This window comes from Heptranchias perlo, chromosome 34 (assembly GCF_035084215.1).
Source record: "Heptranchias perlo isolate sHepPer1 chromosome 34, sHepPer1.hap1, whole genome shotgun sequence".
In the NCBI taxonomy this organism is placed as follows: domain Eukaryota; kingdom Metazoa; phylum Chordata; class Chondrichthyes; order Hexanchiformes; family Hexanchidae; genus Heptranchias; species Heptranchias perlo.
The window spans coordinates 25,743,740-25,762,760 of NC_090358.1; the positions used below are offsets into that span (position 1 = coordinate 25,743,740).

At 46.0% G+C, this 19,021-nt stretch overlaps 1 protein-coding gene and 1 long non-coding RNA gene across 2 annotated transcripts in view; one reads left to right on the top strand and one right to left on the bottom strand.

Moving 5' to 3' along the window:
• Nucleotides 1–19,021, bottom strand: part of il16 (interleukin 16) — a 129,244-nt gene that overhangs the window by 20,769 nt on the left and 89,454 nt on the right. The window contains exons 13-16 of the mRNA XM_067971617.1: nucleotides 16,302–16,434; nucleotides 11,239–11,326; nucleotides 4,336–4,838; nucleotides 3,389–3,448 (exon numbers count right to left, since the gene is read on the bottom strand). Coding sequence (XP_067827718.1) covers nucleotides 3,389–3,448; nucleotides 4,336–4,838; nucleotides 11,239–11,326; nucleotides 16,302–16,434 — 784 coding nt within the window. The remainder of the gene's footprint in view (nucleotides 1–3,388; nucleotides 3,449–4,335; nucleotides 4,839–11,238; nucleotides 11,327–16,301; nucleotides 16,435–19,021) is intronic.
• LOC137301900 (uncharacterized) lies at nucleotides 501–14,838 on the top strand. Its single transcript, XR_010958388.1, has 3 exons — nucleotides 501–1,866; nucleotides 3,553–3,683; nucleotides 11,729–14,838. It is a non-coding gene; the product is annotated as an uncharacterized lncRNA (long non-coding RNA).

The window sequence follows — 19,021 nt, forward strand, 5'->3', positions numbered from 1 at the left end:
AGGAGAAACTTGCAGGGCTATGGGGAAAGAGTAGGGGAGTGGGATTAATTGGATAGCTCTTTCAAAGAGCCGGCACAGGCAAGATGGGCCAAATGGCCTCCGAGAGGTGCTGTACGATTCTATGTTCATCTATGATTATAACTGATTTCTCAAACCAAGGGCAAGTCTTACAAAAATATAAATATATACTTTTCCAGAAATAAAAAATAAGATTACAAGAATTCATTTTGTACCAAAAGGCAGTGTCACATCGCAAGGAATGCAGTGCACACAGTTTGTAACATTTAAACACTGCCATTACAACTTATCTGATTTCACTCATTGTACTTTTTACTTAACCACATCTACCAGTACAGCAGCCTCCCACGCTAAGGTCCCACACTGCTAGTCTAGTTTTCAGTTTTCATAACTATATCGGAAGTAGTGCAGCAAATTTATTTGGTGCAAAGCCCCTGTTGTTTGGGGAGCACAGCTACATAACCATCCAGAGCACAGCTTAAATGTAAATTCTTATGTTGTGCTCGTAAGCTGGCACTGGTAGAATACTTACTTAGTTACTTGCTTAGTTATTATTCATCATTTAGTTAATTTTTTTTGTGCTGAGGAGACTGAGAGATTTCAGCACCATTTTGGCATCCTTGGACAACATTTCTAGGCCTTGTAGTTACATCTGACAAGAGGCTGTCTTGACTGGTTTTGATCTGCTGGGGCAGAGGACTGAGCGAACTCTGACGCAGGGATTCACAGACCTCATTCCCACCCAGAGGTCCGCCCTCACAGCTCAGGTGGGATGCTGAGAGACGGCTCAGCAGTAGGGTCGCCAACCCTCCAGGATTGCCCAGGAGTCTCCTGGAATTAAAGATTAATCTCCAGGACACTGCTACGAGCAACAACCAGGAGAAAAGTCGTGGGGGCTGTAAAGAAATTGTGCTTTTAAAAAAAAACTTCTTTGAACACTTTTGTTATTAGTTCTAAAAATATCGGACATGGGAAGAAGTGTTGTTTGACTGACAGCCAAGAATCATCCAATCAGGTAATGAAGGGTCCATCACTTTTTGATTGGTGTAGGAAGGCGGTGCACCTTGAGGATGGACATGTCGGGCGACCAATGGCGAGAGTGTGGGGGCGCGGAGCTTTGGAGGCAGGCGGTCATGTGATGAAACCTCCAGGACTACGTCCAACCAGAGTTGGCAACCCTACCCAGCAGCAGCCCAGAGCTGGAGAAGGCACAGGTGAGGCTGTTGTCCCTGGAAGATGATGCCACAATCGGTCCATCCAATTCCCTGTGCAAGTGATGGAAGATGTGTCAGAAAAATGGGCAGGAGCTGCACACGTGGTTGAATCAGTTGCAGGGACATCTCAGCAACCTGCACAAGGGGGTGCAGGACCATCCAAGTGGGGAATCACTTGGAAGAAGTCACAGTTTTGGGGTTACAGATTGTACACAATACACCAGCACCAAGGGGGAGCACTGAGGGAAAAGACACCATCTTCACTCATGAGGAAGCCAGTTGCAATTTATTTGGACCTTGTCCAGCGAGTTTCTTTCTGATGTTGTTGAAGAGGTTACAGCACAGCAAAGGATGATTATGACAATGAGGATAGGGTGGAGTTTAACCCCACCCACCCGGCGGAAACTGGGCGGGTAGTTAAAATCGGCCAAGTGATTTACACGCCGATGTCCCGCCGTCTTCAATTTTAAGTTGTTCTTCCGAACAGGCGGCAAGACGGGGTCCTTCTTTAAATATGCTGATCAGGGTCCAATGACATCATCGGGCCCCGACCGCAATTTTAACTCCAACCTGAGCAATTCCGCCAGGTCAAGCCAAGTGAGGAGAGACTGGGAAGCAGAAGAGGCCGCTCAAGGTAGGTTTTTTTTTCACTTTCCTTTGTTGGGCCAGGAGTGCTCCTCCCGGCACCACAAGGAAGGTTTAGGCCTCCCCTGCCCTGGACTCCCCCCCCCCCCCCCCCCCCCGGACTACCCCTTCCCCCCCGGACACCCCCTGCCCTGAACTCCCCCTCCCCTACCCCCAGACACGGCCTCTCCCCGCCCCCGGACTCCCCCTCCATCCCCCAGGGCCCTCCCTGGGCTCCCCCTACTCCACTCCCTGGACTCCCCCTCCCCCCTCCTTGGACTCCCACTCCCCCCTACCCTGGACTCCCCCGCCGGACACTGCCTCCCCCCTCTCTGGACTCCCCCTCCCCTGGACTCCCCCTCCCCCCGCCCCCGGACTACCCCTCCCCTCCACCCCCGGACTTCCCCCCCCTCCCCCTCCCGCCGCTTCCATACCGCGAGACTTCCCCCGGAACCCCAGTCTCCACACTTACCTGAGTGCCGGCGGGCGGCCTGAATTTCCACAGGGCAACAGTTCTGAGCAGAAAGTTGGCCAGCAGCATGTTAATGAGAAGCAGTGGTTAAAATCAGAGTGACCTCATTGTGCTGCGGACAGGTGGCAATCCCGCCGGAAACAGGCTGGCAGTTCAAATCCCCCCACCCCCCCCCGCACCCCCTCCCGACCCCCACCGATATATTTTCCTCTAGGTTTTGGTTTGGCAGCTGCTTTATTAAAACTCAGTCATTGTACTTAACAGTCAGCTAAAGCCAAAGTTTTACACCTGACACTCTATCCTGACACTATGGGAATCATTTTAACCAGACCTGCGCGGGGGGATCGAGACAGATTCAGGTTGGACTCCTGCTTTACACCCGTCCGATTTCACTCTCCATTAACCATGGAGCATAAAATCAGGTGTAGAACAGATGTCTGACCTGATCTGTCCCATCTCCCCGGGTGGGAATGGTTAAATTTACCCCAGTGTTACAGAGTTTATTATAATCTCACTGGTATCTGGCCTGACAGGAAAACTAAGACACGACTTTCACATCGGTATAAATTTCATGATTGGTTCAGTTTGTATTTTTCAACTTTGTTTCCTCAATTATTCAAAATCCATGAAGTCCTCATAACTTTTCTCCAGGATATTAAAAAAAAAGTGAAACTTGTCAGCAGTGGGCAGTTTGAAAATCTCGCGAGAGAAACATATTGGAAAATCATTTATAAAGGATTAGTTTAACTCTTATAATCGCAATCTTTTATTATTTAATCTGGGGGAGATGGACAAAAGAAATTCTACTGTAATTATATAAAACTGTTTCATGTCTGTTAGATTATTTGCTTGTTCATAGTCTGCTTACTAAATTGGCTTCCTAACTTTAAACGTTAAACACGGTTCGGTGTGATGTTCCACTGAAAATTCGATCTTAACGAGGCGTAAGATAGTCCAATATCTAAAAGCAATTATCAGGCAGGGTTGGCCATTAACAAATGCAAACCTGGATCGCAAGGCAAGGATAGGCACTGTCAAAGACACAAAGAGTTGGACTCACCCACGAGAATGATCTTAGATGAGACTCGAAGTAGTCTAGAGTAAGAAGATTTAAAAAGACCTAAAAAAAATATAACATTGGTGACAGGATGTCAGACGGATCTCACAGAGACCAGAAGTGAAATTTAAAACAAGGCAAATATGAACAGTTTTTTTTTAATACAGTAGCTTACGGTGCAACGGAAAGAAAATCATGAGGGTTTCGACTACAGCTGCCGAGACACGAAGGGAGAGAATGAACTAAAGAAGAGAAAGAAACGCTGAAGATGGGGAGAGAAAATGAGGTGAAAAAAAAGGTGACAGGATGGGGGTGGATTTTCTTGTTTTTCCCCAAGATAATTCCTTCCCTGTTGTGTTCTAATCTTGGCAATGCCTTCCCTCAACTGGACCAATGGGAAAGTTGGAGATTCAGCATTCTCCATAGTTTTTCCGTGCGGGCCAAGGTAAATTTTAATTTCCCGACTCCGCTCCTTCCCGCTTTCCGAGATGTTTCATCTCGTCCCTTGCTTGGAAACCAGTTAAAATCCTGATCAGAGCGGCTGTCGCTCAGGGCTGGGAACTGAGACCATATCCTCACTGGGTCTGTCTTTCTGCTATTAAAGTTACCAGGCTATTTTACTTGCCCCATTTTTATTTATTTTCTTCCATCTTCTTTAAGACTCCCTCAGCATCATACACCATAGCTGAGCTAAGAGAGACAGCAAGTTACCTTGTTCCGACCCTCTGATTATACCAGCTGGCAGGAACGACCCTGCAAGAATTAAGGATTTACTTTCCATTTTCCCCTCGCTTGCTACTGAGAAGGGTCTAGCCTCTTGTTTAGCATGATCTCTTGGCTGAGATTCACCACTCATCATGTGGTAAAACCATAAGAAGCCTGATCAATAGGCCCATTCCGTGAGTCCGTGCACATATTGCAGTTGTAAACCTGTTTGGATTTTGTCTCACCTGACAGTGCCCATCCTGGGATTGTCCAGTCTTTCTCTTCATGTGTAGATCTCCATTCACCTCTGTGGTAAATTGATCCTTTTTCTGGCTGTTCTGGCTGCTCAAGGTCCTCGGTGGTGGAGTTGGTGGACGAATCCTCTTTGAATCATTGATGTTTCTGTCACTTCTTTCTGTCGCACACTTATCAAGCTCCTCACCGTTAATTTTAACTAAATAAAAATCCCTATTGAGGTTGCACTGTTGTTCTGGCCCATTCTCCGACGGCAAGCCAACTGTGTCACTCTGCGTGTCCATTTGACCATCAGAGCTATGTATTTCTGCCTGAAGGCCTTTGCTATGGTTTATGTAGAAGATGGTGCCGGTGTTAGTGGCTGCACTGTTAAAGTAACTGCTGTCACTGCTGGAACGAGTCATTGGCTTCTGAGCTTTTTTGATGAAACTTCTGTCTGTACATTTTTCCCACGTTTGTTTCCTGTGCCAGGAGGCTTCGTTTTTCCTTAGGCCTTAAAAAAAAGTTACAATCTTAGTGAAGCCCCGTAATCATGGAAGCATCTAAAATAAACTCACTAAGCTGACAACAATTGGGATTAAAAGTTTTCAAACCTCTTTAAGGTGGCACACAGGAATTAATGCCTGAAACATGGGGATACAGAGCATTGAACACTTTTTGACACCCAACCCGTCTGATTTACTTAATTATTTGAGATGCTGTGGCCATGCCTTCAGCTGCCTAGGCCCTAAGCTCTGGAATTCCCTCCCTAAACCTCTCTGCCTCTCTACCTCTCTCTCCTCCTTTAAGACGCTCCTTAAAACCTATCTCTTTGACCAAACCTACCTCTTTTGGTCACCTGTCCTAATATCTCCTATGTGGCTTGGTGTCAAATTTTGACTGATAACACTCCGGTGAAGTGCCTTGGGACATTTTACCAAGTTAAAGGTGCTATATAAATGCAAGTTGTTGTTGTTGTTGTTGATTTCCTGAATCTCGGAAGCATGATTAACTCATAATAATGGAGATGAGTCCAGCATACAAGGGTTTAGAGTGTTCCAGAAGGACGGACAGGAAAGGAGGTGGAACAGCTCAATATGTTAGGGACACCTGGGAGGTAAAGGAAGTAGATCATTTGGCTTTCCAATGAGATGGTCTTGCTGGAAGTATGTAGTGTGAAGGGAGCCACGATAATTACAGGGTTTATTATAGACCGCCAAAACAAACAGGAGGACAGGTTACTCTACGAAGAGAGAAAAGGAAGGGCATGAGAACAGAAAGTTCATACTAATGGCCAACCTCATATAAAGATGAAGTGCTCGAGCATTGTAGAATCTGAGCTAGTGAAAGCAATGCAGGACAGCATTCCGACCCAGAGTGTTAGGGATGCAGAGTAAGGTACCTCACATCTCAACTTGGTCATGGAAAGTGTCCTGGATAATATATTGGAAATGGAAGTCGTGGCACCCCAGGGAGACAGGACAATCCATAATAGGATTCCATTTGAAATGATCTGGGATAGACCAGTACTCAGATGTACCACTTTAAAATGGTCAACTTCAAGGGAATGAGGGAAGAGTTGAAACAGTTTAGCTGGTGCAGGCAGGATAGGTACACACTCAAGACTAGGAAACACAGATTGAAAAAGTGTGATCTTCAATTGATGAACAAGACAATGCAAAGTGGCATTTTTACAGAGCCTGTAGGGAGAAAGGACCATTGGGTTGAATACAAGAACCTCCAAAAATGTATTATCTATCTCACAGGGCCACTGTTTACAGTTTCTAATTTGCAACAAATTGCTAAGCAAAGTCTTTTTGTTTGCCTAAGAAGCTTTCCGATCCAATTCATTTGCTGGTTCCCCTGGCACTGTTTGAAGGAAGAGATGGCCGTTCTTCCACTGTCTTGGCTAACCTTCCTCCCTCAATCGACACCAGTAAAAAAAAAAGGCTGTCTGGTCATTCATTCTTTTGCTGTTCGTGGGATCTTACAATGTGCAAATTGCCATTGGTTGTGAAGCGGTTTGGGATATCCTGAGAATGTGACAAGGTGCAAAATAAATGCAAGTTCTTTCATTGACTGTAAATAATATAGTTGATGGATAAAGGAAAGCTGCGTCATCTCACACCCGATGATCTTGAAAGGCTCCCACACACCCAGGGCAAGTTGGGGCAAACAGCAAAATGGCACAATTATGTATTTTTTTTCTCCTAATGATATTTTTGAAGAGTTCTGATGACTTTGATTGAGCTCTGTGAAGTTTCTCTGTAGATTGAGGTGTTCCAAGTCATGAAGGGTTTTGTTAAAAGTAAGTTGGGAAAAACTATGTCCACTGGTTGGTGACTGTAATTTAGATGAGATACATTTAAAATCATCACCCTGGCCTTGTTGTTGTACATTGAATCCCAGTCCCTCACTGCCTCAAACTTAAATTTCTCATCCTTGTCTTTAATCCCCTCCAAGGCCTCGCCCTATCCTATTTCTGTAACGTTCTCCAGTACCATGGGAACAACACCACTTGCACGTTCCCCTCCAAGTCACACACCATCCTGACTTGGAAATATATTGCCGTTCCTTCATCGTCGCTGGGTCAAAATCCTGAAACTCCCTTCCTAACAGCACTGTGGGAGAACTTTCACCACACGGACTGCAGCGGTTCAAGAAGGTGGCTCACCACCACCGTCTCAAGGGCAATTAGGGATGGGCAATAAATGCTGGCCTCGCCAGCGACGCCCACATCCCATGAACGAATTTTTAAAAACTATAACCTCCACCCACTGTTCCCTCTAAGCTGCGCGCGTGCGTCGCTGTGCAGCGGTTCGTTATGTGCCACGTACGCAATCATTCCGTCCGCGCACCAAACCAATGCTCTCTGTGGAGTCGCTGCTGAGGTGACGTCAGCTACCAATCACTTTGCAGCAAGGGTGGGAGTTAAAGTTAGGTTCGACGGGAGCGTTGTACTGTGGATGTCGGCATCTGGTGCGGGTCAGTAGTACAGCTGCTCAGAGACCGGTCTCCACAAATAGTATACTGTCCAATGGATGGATACATATATATATATATATATTCATTGGACAAAGTGTAAATGTATATCTATACATATAAAATATATTAAAAAAATAGTTTAACAGTTTATGTTGAAGAAATAGAATAAAAGTTTATATATATGTAAAAGTATATACTAATTGGACAAAGAGTGTAAAAGTTTATATATATTTATTAATATATATATATAGGATAAATAGTGTAAACGTTTATACTGTGCGGTGGTCACTCCTACCAATACTGTGCTCTTCTACACTCCTCATTGAACCAGGGTTGATCCCCTGGCTTGTTGGTAATGGTAGAGTGAGGAATATGCCGGACCATGAGGTTACAGATTGTGCTGGAATACAATTCTGCTGCTGATGGCCCAAAGCGCCTCATGAATGCCCAGTTTTGAGCTGCTCGATCTGTTCTGAATCTATCCCATTTAGCACGGTATTAGTGCCACACAACACGTTGAATGATGTCCTCAGTGCGAAGACGGGACTTCATCTCCACGAGGACTGTGCGGTGGTCATTCCTACCAATACTGTCACGGACAGATGCATTTGCGACAGGTAGATTGGTGAGGACGAGGTCAAGTAAGTTTTTCCCTCGTGTTGGTTCGCTCACCACCTGCCGCAGGCCCAGTCCGGCAGCTATGTCCTTCAGGACTCGGCCAGCTCGATCAGTACATACATAAACATTTCCATCCTTTCATGATTTAACTGATTTGAGTTTCCAATCAGAAAACTTCAGCACACAAGGATTCAGTAAAGCGTGAGGAGATGCGTTCAATTAAATGAAAGCTTTTCACCTCTAGTGCGAATTGTGGAGAACTGTTTCTTTAGTCTACAGTCAAACATACTTAAGGCATTGGTCACAAATAACATCGGAGGGAGTCTACGATTAGTGCAATTAACAGTTTTTGTCACTGTCCTATTTGACGTTAGCTTCTGAAGTAAACCACAAATGAACCCAAATTACGTGACATATTGTAATAAACGTTTATCAATTTCCATATTTCATAATTACAAATGAAGTAATTCTGTATTAAAGATCCTTCTACGATTGTGCTAAAAAAGACTTTCCAATCACATTGGTAAATTAAATCAGCTTCATTGTTTTGATTATAAATTGTTTTATACAACTGCTATCCAAAAGCCCTCAGTTGCCCCAAGGATTGTCTCTTTTTATCTTTGTCCGTTGCTTCCCTCAGTTCAGGTTCTTCATGACCAAACTGCTCCCTCCCTTACATAGAGGCAGCCAAAACTAATGAGACCTGCAAGATGTACAACTGGAATGCAATAATTTTTTAAACCCTGCTGAGAATTCAGTGGCAGTGGGAGGGGAGTAGGGGGGGGGAGCTTTAATTAAACTGTTCCCTATCCCCAAATTCACACTGACTGATTTGACAGCTGTTTTTCTGATTCAATTTAAAAATTCTGATTGCACACGATTAATTTCTGTTTGAATCAGAGTCATTAAGCTGATTCAACAAAAAGCTGATTGGAATCGATCCCATCAGATAATTTTTAATAAAATATAACAAGACTGGTCTACTCAATCCCAGTGCAACTTAAGAAACCAATTTCACAAATTATATAAATTTATAAGTCAATATAACATTAAATTGTTTTTTTATTCGTTCATGGGATGTGGGCGTCGATGCCAAAGCCAGCATTTATTGCCCATCCCTAATTGCCGTGGAGAAGGTGGTGGTGAGCCGCCTTCTTGAACCGCTGCAGTCCGTGTGGTGACGGTTCTCCCACAGTGCTGTTAGGAAGGAAGTTCCAGGATTTTGACCCAGCGACGATGAAGGAAGGGCGATATATTTGAAAGTTGGGATGGTGTGTGACTTGGAGGGGAACATGCAGGTGGTGATGTTCCCATGTGCCTGCTGCCTTTGTCCTTCTAGGTAGTAGAGATCGCAGGTTTGGGAGGTGCTGTCGAAGAAGCCTTGGCGAGTTGCTGCAGTGCATCCTGTGGATGGTACACACTGCAGCCACAGTGCATCGGTGGTGAAGGGAGTGAATGTTTAGGGTGTTGGACGGGGTGCCAATCAAGTGGGCTGCTTTGTCCTGGATGGTGTCGAGCTTCTTGTGGGTTTGTTGGAGCTGCACTCATCCAGGCAAGTGGAGAGTATTCAATCACAATCCTGACTTGTGCCTTGTCGATGGTAGAAGGGCTTTGGGGAGTCCATTGTTTTGTACAGTTGTTCTGTTTTGACACTGTTCTGACACAAAACTAGGTGAGATTGTGTGTTGTGACGAGGATGCAAAGAGGCTTCAAGGCGATTTAGACAAGTTGAGTGAGTGGGCAAATACATGGCAGATGCAGTATAATGTGGATAAATGTGAAGCTATCCACTTCGGAAGGAAAAACAGAAAGGCAGAGTATTATTTAAATGGTGATAGATTGGGAAATGTTGATGTACAAAGGGACTTGGGTGTCCTTGAACACCAGTCACTGAAAGTCAACATGCAGGTGCAGCAAGCAGTTAGGAAGGCAAATGGTATGTTGGCCTTCATTGCAAGAGGATTTGAGTACAGGAGCAAGGATGTCTTACTGCAGTTATATAGGGCCTTGGTGAGACCACACCTGGGGTATTGTGTGCACTTTTGGTCTCCTTACCTAAGAAAGGATATACTTGCCATAGAGGGAGTGCAGCGAAGGTTCACCAGACTGATTCCTGGGATGGCAGGACTGTCGTATGAGGAGAGATTGGGTCGACTCGGCCTGTATTCACTCGAGTTCAGAAGAATGAAAGGGGATCTCATTGAAACATAAAATTCTGACAGGGCTAGACAGATTGGATGCAGGGAAGATGTTTCCCCTGGCTGGGGGGGTCCAGAACGAGGGATTACAGTCTCAAGATACGCGGTAGGACATTTAGGACTGAGATAAGGAGAAATTTCTTCACTCAGAGGGTGGTGAACCTGTGGAATTCTCTACCACAGAAGGCTGTGGCGGCCAAGTCACTGAATATATTTAAGAAGGAGCTAGATAGATTTCTCGACACAAATGGCATCAAGGGGTATGGGGAGAGAGCGGGAATATGATATTGAGATAGAGGATCAGCCATGATCATATTGAATGGCGGAGCAGGCTCAAAGGGCCGAATGGCCTACTCCTGCTCCTATTTTCTATGTTTCTATGTTTGTTATTTACCCTGAATAATGTTTTCTTAAAAGGATGTTCTATTCAAAGTTGTGATTTTTTTTTACAGTGGCACACACAGCCTTTATATCAGTGCACAAACCCAAATTCATTCCACACATGGCCGAAAAAAATTAGAGGGCACATTGACTCCACCCACCCAATCATCCCATTCCAATGTCTCTTATGCATCTTCCCTCCCTTTGCCCCCCCACCATTGGCAGCCGTGCCTTCAGCCACCTCGGTGTCCCACTCTCATAAATTCCCTTCCTGAAGCTCTTGACCTCCCTCATTTCCTTTAAAACCCTCATTATAGCCTACCTCTTTGACCAAGATTTTGGTCACCCTTCCTAATATCTCCTTGTTTGGCCCGGTGTCCATTTTGAAGCGCCTTGGGACCTTCATCTACATCAAAGGTGCTACATGAATCAAGTTGTTGTTGCTGTTATTGTTGGTTGTTAGGTCATGGAATTCCCTGCCAGAAACTGTATTAAACCAGAACCCACAATAGCTTTTAAAAGGGAAATGGATAAATATTTGAAGAAGAGAACTTTAAAAGGGTACGGGGTAAGGGCAGGGGAATGGGGCTAGGTGGATAGCTCTTTCAGAGAGTCAGTATAGGAAGGTTGAGCTGAATGGCTTCTGTGCTGCAAAACTCTATTGTTTACTGTAAGGCCTTGCAATGATTTTAAGAGTTTTTATTTCTCTCAGATAACTTAAGAAGCCCTTACCTTGGACGTTCCATGGATAGCTGTCCTTATTAAATCTAGCACTTTCAACGGTTTGTAAAATTGCTTCATTGAATTGCTGTTCAGAGACCTGCGAATACAAAGCCAACCATTCATTATTGTTCATTGATCAAGTCCTATTACTGAATGTCAGAGAATATGGGAACAAATCCACAGACTGTACCAACCTGAGAACTAGAGATATTAATGATTTCCACCGATCAGTAATGACTGTTAAAAGCTATATCCATGTTTCTGAAGGAAATGTTTATATGCTTGATGCCTGGGTGTTGACCATCTCCTGTCCGGAGGGCAGCGAGGAAAATCTTGCAGGAAGGATGACTCACCCTTTACCAATGAGGTTCTGCTGGCAGCATGTGATCCTTCCCGCTGGACTTTCCTCTCTGTGCTCGTTCAGTACGTTACACCCAGGGGGTAAAGGCAAAAATCTGCCCCACTAAACCGACTGCTGATTTTTGTTTCCTGTTGAAAGGTTCAGTCCCGTTACCCTCAGAAACAAATGGGCGAATCGTACAAGTTACCAGAGTTGTTACAAGAGTTACCAGCGCCGAGTGTCACATGACAGGATTCAGGTTCGGAGGTCAGACTGTCTGATTGCTGCCTACATAATTTTTCATCTGCAATGGTCAGAAATGGGCGTGGCTATGGGCCTGAACTCCTGACACGTGCTCCTGTCACGCGAAGCTCTGAGCCAGCACCACTAACTCGTAAAATTTACCCCATAAAAGCCTTGACAACCGTGACAAAGAAGAGGACAGATCACAATTCTGGGCAGGAGTTAAGTGTTACAAATTGGATAGGCCGGAGGTGAAGGATAGAATACTGGAGCCTGGTCTTCAGTTGCTTCCAAGCCTTTATTCACAGAGATCCACATTACCCCCACACCACACCCGAGATCAGCTCTCTTATCAATGGATAAAAGAGAGTTCCCAATTGATACACACTACCTGAATACAATTAACACTAATCACATGGATACAATTAACATTGAACAGTACCTCAGCACAAATAATGGTCTTCTCTGGCTGCGTTCCAAATATTCTGTTTATGTGCTATCTTGTGGTGCTGTTGTACCAGATAGATTTCGGCATTAAACTACCCAGCATTTAAACTGCTCTGGCCCAGGTTTGGCTTGGAAACATTGTTTGGGTCCAATTATTTGATGGCATATATTCAGCTCAGTCCAGCTACAATCCTGGATTTTCACACACAGATTAAGGAGCTACGTGATATTGGTGGTACACACAGAAGGGCTCATTTTAACCATCCGCCCAGCGGGAACAGTGTGGGTGGGGGGGGGGGATTAAGATGGCGAGGGAGTCGGTGTCGCATTCAAGACCCATTCCCGCCCCCGCCCCAACATTCAGGCATGGAATGGCCACCTGCCCCAGAGCAGCAGGGGCCGAATTTCAAAGGCAAAGTCGAGTTCCAATGACATCATCGCAACCAGGTAAATCAGATATTTTATAATTTTTAAAGATTCCTTTTGGGCCAAGAGGTGCAGGAGTTCTCCTCCTGTCTCCACAGGGATGGGCCGGAAATTGCTCTGAGCGGCAAGTACAACTCGCCCACCGCTGGTAAATAACTAACTCACCCACAAACCTTTTGTGGGCTCTTGGACGTCAATTTGCTTTAATTGAGAGCTGCAGGAAGGGCAGCGATCGTCCCCGGGCTTCTCTGAGCTGTGAGAGGAGGAAAGGATCCCTCTGTCCCCTCCGCCAATCAACTTGAAGTGAGCCACACTGTGAGAACCAGGAAGTGAAGCTCATTCACAACCCGCACAAACTAAGAACCAGGAAGTGTCAGATGAAATTAGTAAATGTACTATAAAATCAGTCAGAGAAAGTGAAATAAAGAGGGGGTAAGATTAAAAGACTGAGATAAAAGATACAGAAAGAAAAAGTAAAAAAAGAGTTTTAAATTTTTTAATTTAAATTTTTTTTAAATGTCCAAAAACTATTAAAATTGGGAGTAATGAGAGTCCACATTTTTAAAAGTTACTTTTCAGTACCAGGGAGCTTGTTTGTCAGTCATTAATACTTACCATACCATTAAAAGGTAGTTTAGACCTGATATAATTCAAAGTACCTTTTTTCTGGCGACATTAGTTAGTTTCCAGCTGGGCGGGAGAGCAAGTTCGCGCTGGTCCATTGATTTGTGCCGGTGATATTTCTTTAACGCGAAACTGTCAGATTAGCAGAGAGTCAGGACAAGCAAGTTCCGGATTTCCACGTTTGACTGCACATGTGCGGTCACTGGAACTTGCTCTTCGATTTGTCCATTAATAACCATGAGCGCTGTTAGGCTCCCCGTTATTTTACAAGCAATTTGCGATATCTTGGGCCTTCACTGCCCTGGGCTTTCCCCCTCCCTCAATCGCACCCCCCCTTCCCCCCAATCCTTATTTACCTTGCCAGGGATCATTTCCGTGGTTCTTCGGTGGTGGTCTGACTCTCCACGAATTTTAACTCCCACCCACCAAAGGTGACGTCATTCCCACCGGCTCAAAAAGAGATGTGGACAGAGAGCAGGAGAGTGGGATTAGATTGGGCCTCCCAAGTGCATAGAGCAGGAGAGTGGGATTAGATTGGGCCTCCCAAGTGCATAGAGCAGGAGAGTGGGATTAGATTGGGCCTCCCAAGTGCATAGAGCAGGAGAGTGGGATTAGATTGGAGAGCAAGAGAGTGGGATTAGATTGGAGAGCAAGAGAGTGGGATTAGATTGGAGAGCAGGAGAGTGGGATTAGATTGGAGAGCAGGAGAGTGGGATTAGATTGGAGAGCAAGAGAGTGGGATTAGATTGGCCCTCCCATGTGGGGAGAGCAGGAGAGTGGGATTAGATTGGAGAGCAAGAGAGTGGGATTAGATTGGAGAGCAGGAGAGTGGGATTAGATTGGAGAGCAGGAGAGTGGGATTAGATTGGAGAGCAAGAGAGTGGGATTAGATTGGCCCTCCCATGTGGGGAGAGCAGGAGAGTGGGATTAGATTGGAGAGCAAGAGAGTGGGATTAGATTGGAGAGCAAGAGAGTGGGATTAGATTGGAGAGCAAGAGAGTGGGATTAGATTGGAGAGCAGGAGAGTGAGATTAGATTGGAGAGCAGGAGAGTGGGATTAGATTGGAGAGCACGAGAGTGGGATTAGATTGGAGAACAGGAGAGTGAGATTAGATTGGAGAGTGGGATTAGAGTGGAGAGCAGGAGAGTGAGATTAGATTGGAGAGCTGGAGAGTGAGATTAGATTGGGCCTCCCATGTGAAGAAAAATACCAGCGCAGACTTGAGGGGTAATTTTCACCTTCACTGCTTTGGACAGTAAACGGGCAGAGGGAATTGCCCATCTGTTATAGAACCACCCCCACCCCAATCCACTCCATCAGTTTGACACCCAAACCATAAAGGTGACAATTAGCCCCATGATGGGTCAAATTACCTGTTCCTGTGCTGGAACATTCCATGATTCTAATAGAGAGATTTAATAATGTAAACGCCTCGGGACGTTTTCCTATATTAAGGCGGTATATAAATGCAAGCTGTTGGTGTTGAAAGAAGCTCGACACCATCCAGGGCTTGTGATGTGTGATAGTAACCGTCACTAACTGTAAATAAACTGTTTCTAACATTGAACTGGGTTTTGTCTCCTTTTAAATTGAGTGGTTGCTTTTTCAGGTTGATGACATTTAACAGCTTTATCATGAGATTCACTCCTCTGTGAATTTTGTTTCAGCCCGCTTGATTGGCACCCCATCCTCCACCTTAAACATTCACTCCCTTCACCACCGGCGCACAGTGGCTGCAGTGTGCACCATCCACAGGATGCACTGCAGCAACTCACCAAGGCTTCTTCGACAGCACCTCCCAAACCCGCGACTTCTACCACCTAGAAGGACGAGGGCAGCAGGCACATGGGAACAACACCACCTGCACACTCCCCTCCAAGTCACACACCATCCCGACTTGGAAATATATCGCCGTTCCTTCATCGTTGCTGGGTCAAAATCCTGGAACTCCCTACCTAACAGCACTGTGGGAGAACCTTCATCACATGGACTGCAGCGGTTCAAGAAGGTGGCTCATCACCACCTTCTCAAGGGCAATTAGGGTTGGGCAATAAATGCTGGCCTTGCCAGCGACGCCCATGTCCCATGAACGAATAAAAAAAAGTGAGGACTTAGTGACAGTCATGTGACGAGCTTGGAGTGAATACGTGCACCTGACAATGGTGTGTTCTTAAAGTGTATATAAGGTAACATTTGTTGAACCACGCAGCATCATTGGATGGCAGTGAGTCAGACACAGCGCTATAACCTTGTCGCCCCGATTCTCGGACTCATGCTCAAGGACCCTGGCAAAGGTCCCACAGTCTCTCCGAGTTTACTCTGCGCAGTTATACTGTTACTGAACGTATTAAATCAGACATCCAATATTATGTAACAAAACTTAAAATCCACACCTTGCCTAAGTCCCTCCATGGCCTCACCCCAACCAATCTCTGCAATCTCCCCCGCCCTATATCTTTGTATTCCCTCCCAAACACTTCCTCTAATTCCTGCCTTTTGTGCATCCCCCACCTACCTTCATCCATCTTTGATGAGCGAGTCTTCAGCTGCTTTGATCCTACTCCCTGAAGCTCTCACTCAATCTCTCTGCACCTTCTCCAAACCCATCTCTTCGACCAAGATTCAACTCTTCTAATCTCTCCCTTCTTGGGACAGCGTCCATTTTTTCAATGCCTGTTTATGAAAAGCCTTATGATGTTTCGTTGCCTTAAAGCCACGAGCAAATGCAAGTTGTGATCAGAGACCACAAGAAACTCTTTGGGGGGCAATTTTAACCTAACTCGCCGGGCAGGAAATCAGGTGGAACACAGGTTTTACACCCCGCCCGATATTACTCGCTTCTGACTTCAAAGGAGAGTGAAATCAGGCGGGTGTAAAACCAACATTGCACCCGATCCCTTCAGGTTCCCAACGGGCGGGAATAAGTTCAAATCCCTCCTTTTACCTTCATCTGCACCATCTGAATTCGGTCCACTTTCCTTGGTTTCTTACCAGGGGATCGGGGTGCCTGCTGACCATGAGATCATTAGGTCCAGACTTGCAATGCTGCAGAAGGGCGTGAGCTTCATTCAGCGTCAGATTGTGGATATTTGTCGTATTAATTTGTAAAATTTGGTCACCACACCTACAGCAGAAAATAAAAACACAGTGAAAAGTTTCTCATATTTAACTAAAGGACAATATGTTTGTATCCAGACCTGCATAAATGTACGGCAACATTGTGAAACGTACAGCCAGCTATCAGGACCCTCAGCATAAAGAAATGTGAAGAGAGGGTAATACAATGGCCCATTATATTGATTCTCCTGGCAGATTGTCAACCTAAAGCTGCTGAGCCTGTCAGGGGAGATAGCGAATGAAGGAGAGAGACTGACAGTAAATAGTAACGTACCAGGCTGTTAATTGTATTATTTATATCAATTAGTGTTAACTATATTCAGATGGTGGGTATACAATTCTTGTATCCTTTTTATAGGAGAGCTTAGCTAGGGTGTGGAGTGTGCAAGAGGAAACTCTGTGAATAAAGGCTTGGAAGCAACTGAAGACCAGGCTCTAGTATTCTGTCCTTCACCACAAGGCTATCCAATTTTAACACAGGCTGCTCTCGTGCGGTTCTCTGAGACCCGTTCCAGCACAATATTCGCAGAGGCCTGGGAATCAGTTATGTTTCTTCTCTTTTGGTCACGGGGCAGAGGGAGAACCCCACACAACAAAAGGGAAGAGGAAATAACAAGAGGCAAAAGGGCAGATCCTCCAGGTCTGCACGGCCTCGCTCACTGGCCATATAATATCGGGACCATGCCGATTTCCCATCCATTTTAATGGACGGAACTTTCAGGGGAGCACGCCAGCAATTTCCTGATATGGCAACGCTAACACGGAAAAGCGTCCCGAAAGTACCACAGTGATATATAAAATCAGTATTATGGACCTGTAGTGATATCATGAACTGGTCGGCCCAGCTTGGAGTGTATTTTGAACATTGGGCAACAGACCGCTGTTTGACCGCCCATTCCGGCCGTGAAGAGGCTCCCTGCAATTTTGAGGCCCCAGCCTCATTTAAATCTGGCAGGTGAGCTGTGGGCATTAAACAAGTGTCCCGGTGCAGCTCATCTCGAGGCCTCAAGATCGGGCCGGGGCAGCTGTTAGCAAAGTAAGTTGCGTGTGGGGGTGAGGGGGGTTGCAATTGCGGAGGGTGGGGGGGGTTGGGGTCAGGGGGGTGGGTGTGGGTGGGGTGGGTGTGGGGGTGCAATCACAGAGGGTGGAGGGTGGGGGAGTGAGGTGGGGGTTCGGGGCGGTTTCAATCGCGGGGAGTGGGGGGATCATCACCGCTGAGGGTGGGGGTAATGGGACAGCGGCCCAGATTATTTTTGTGGGTCCTGCGAGGTGCACTCCTGCTCCACTGGGGCCCACAAGAATAATTCCACAATTACCTTTGGCCGGGCCTCTACGGTACAATCACCGTGGGACTGGTGGGACTGAGCACGTGGAGCCTCCAACTAGTCCCCACCTATTTATGTCACAGGGCTCCGATTTCCATATTGTAAGTGGCCTATCGCCTGAAACAGGCGGTGTTTGGACTCCCGGCAGGAGGCCTGTTTGAAAATGGCGCCAGCCACATCACCGGTGTTAATGGTGGGGGGGAGGGTAAGGTCTCCGATCCCGGCGAAGGCAGTGAAAATCGATCCCAATGGAACTGAAATACTGCGAGAAAGCAAGCTTGGCTCGGTGGTATCACTCTGCCCTCTGTGTCTGATGTTGTAGGTTTAATCCCCACTCCAGAGACTTGAGTACGTAATGTCGGCCGACACTTCAGTGCTACACTGTCGGAGGTACCCTCTTGCAGATGGGATGTTTAACCAAGGCTTTATCTACCAGTTGAAGTGGATGTAAAAGGTCCAATGACACTACTTGAAGAAAAGCAGGGAGCGCTCCCTGATGTCCTGAGTAACATTTCTGCTTCAACCAACACCACCAAAAACAGATTACCTGATCATTCTCGTTTGCTGTTTGTGGGAGCTTGCTGTACACAAATTGGCTTCACTTCAAAAATAATTTATTGGTTGTGAATTGCTTTGGGACAGATGTGCGACGGAGTAAATTGTGCAATTGCACACTCGGCCTGTGACTGACCATTCGTTCAAATTAATGTGCAATTTCCTGAAGGGAAAATTTATATTGATGTAAATGCTAAATCTTTCTTTCACTGCAACATACGATCCACCTCAGGAATGGAGGACCTTAAAAAATAGCAAACACCCTGCTGGAAAAAAACTGCAGCCCAGAAAGCATCGCTCTCCTCCCACCTCTGCCTGCTCCAGCCTCCTGAGCTTGAAAAATGAATGTTCCTCTCAACTGAAGGGCTGAATGCCGAAGGCTCCTTGTGCTCATCAACAATCCTCTCCGCAGCCTCGGCAATGCTGCTCACAGTCAGGCTGCTAATCTCCTCAGATATGAAGCACCTGCCCCACCCTGACCGCCCCCTCCAACACAGACCCCCCCACCCACCCAGAGCACCCCCCAACCCACCCCCACCCCACCCAACCAGATAGAAATGGAAGCAGGCCATTTAGCCCCTCGAGCCTGTTCCGCCATTCAATGAGATCATGGTTGATCTGTGACCTAACTCCATATACCTGCCTTAGCCCCATATCCCTTAATACCTTTGGTTAACAAAAATCTATCAATCTCAGATTTAAAATTAACAATTG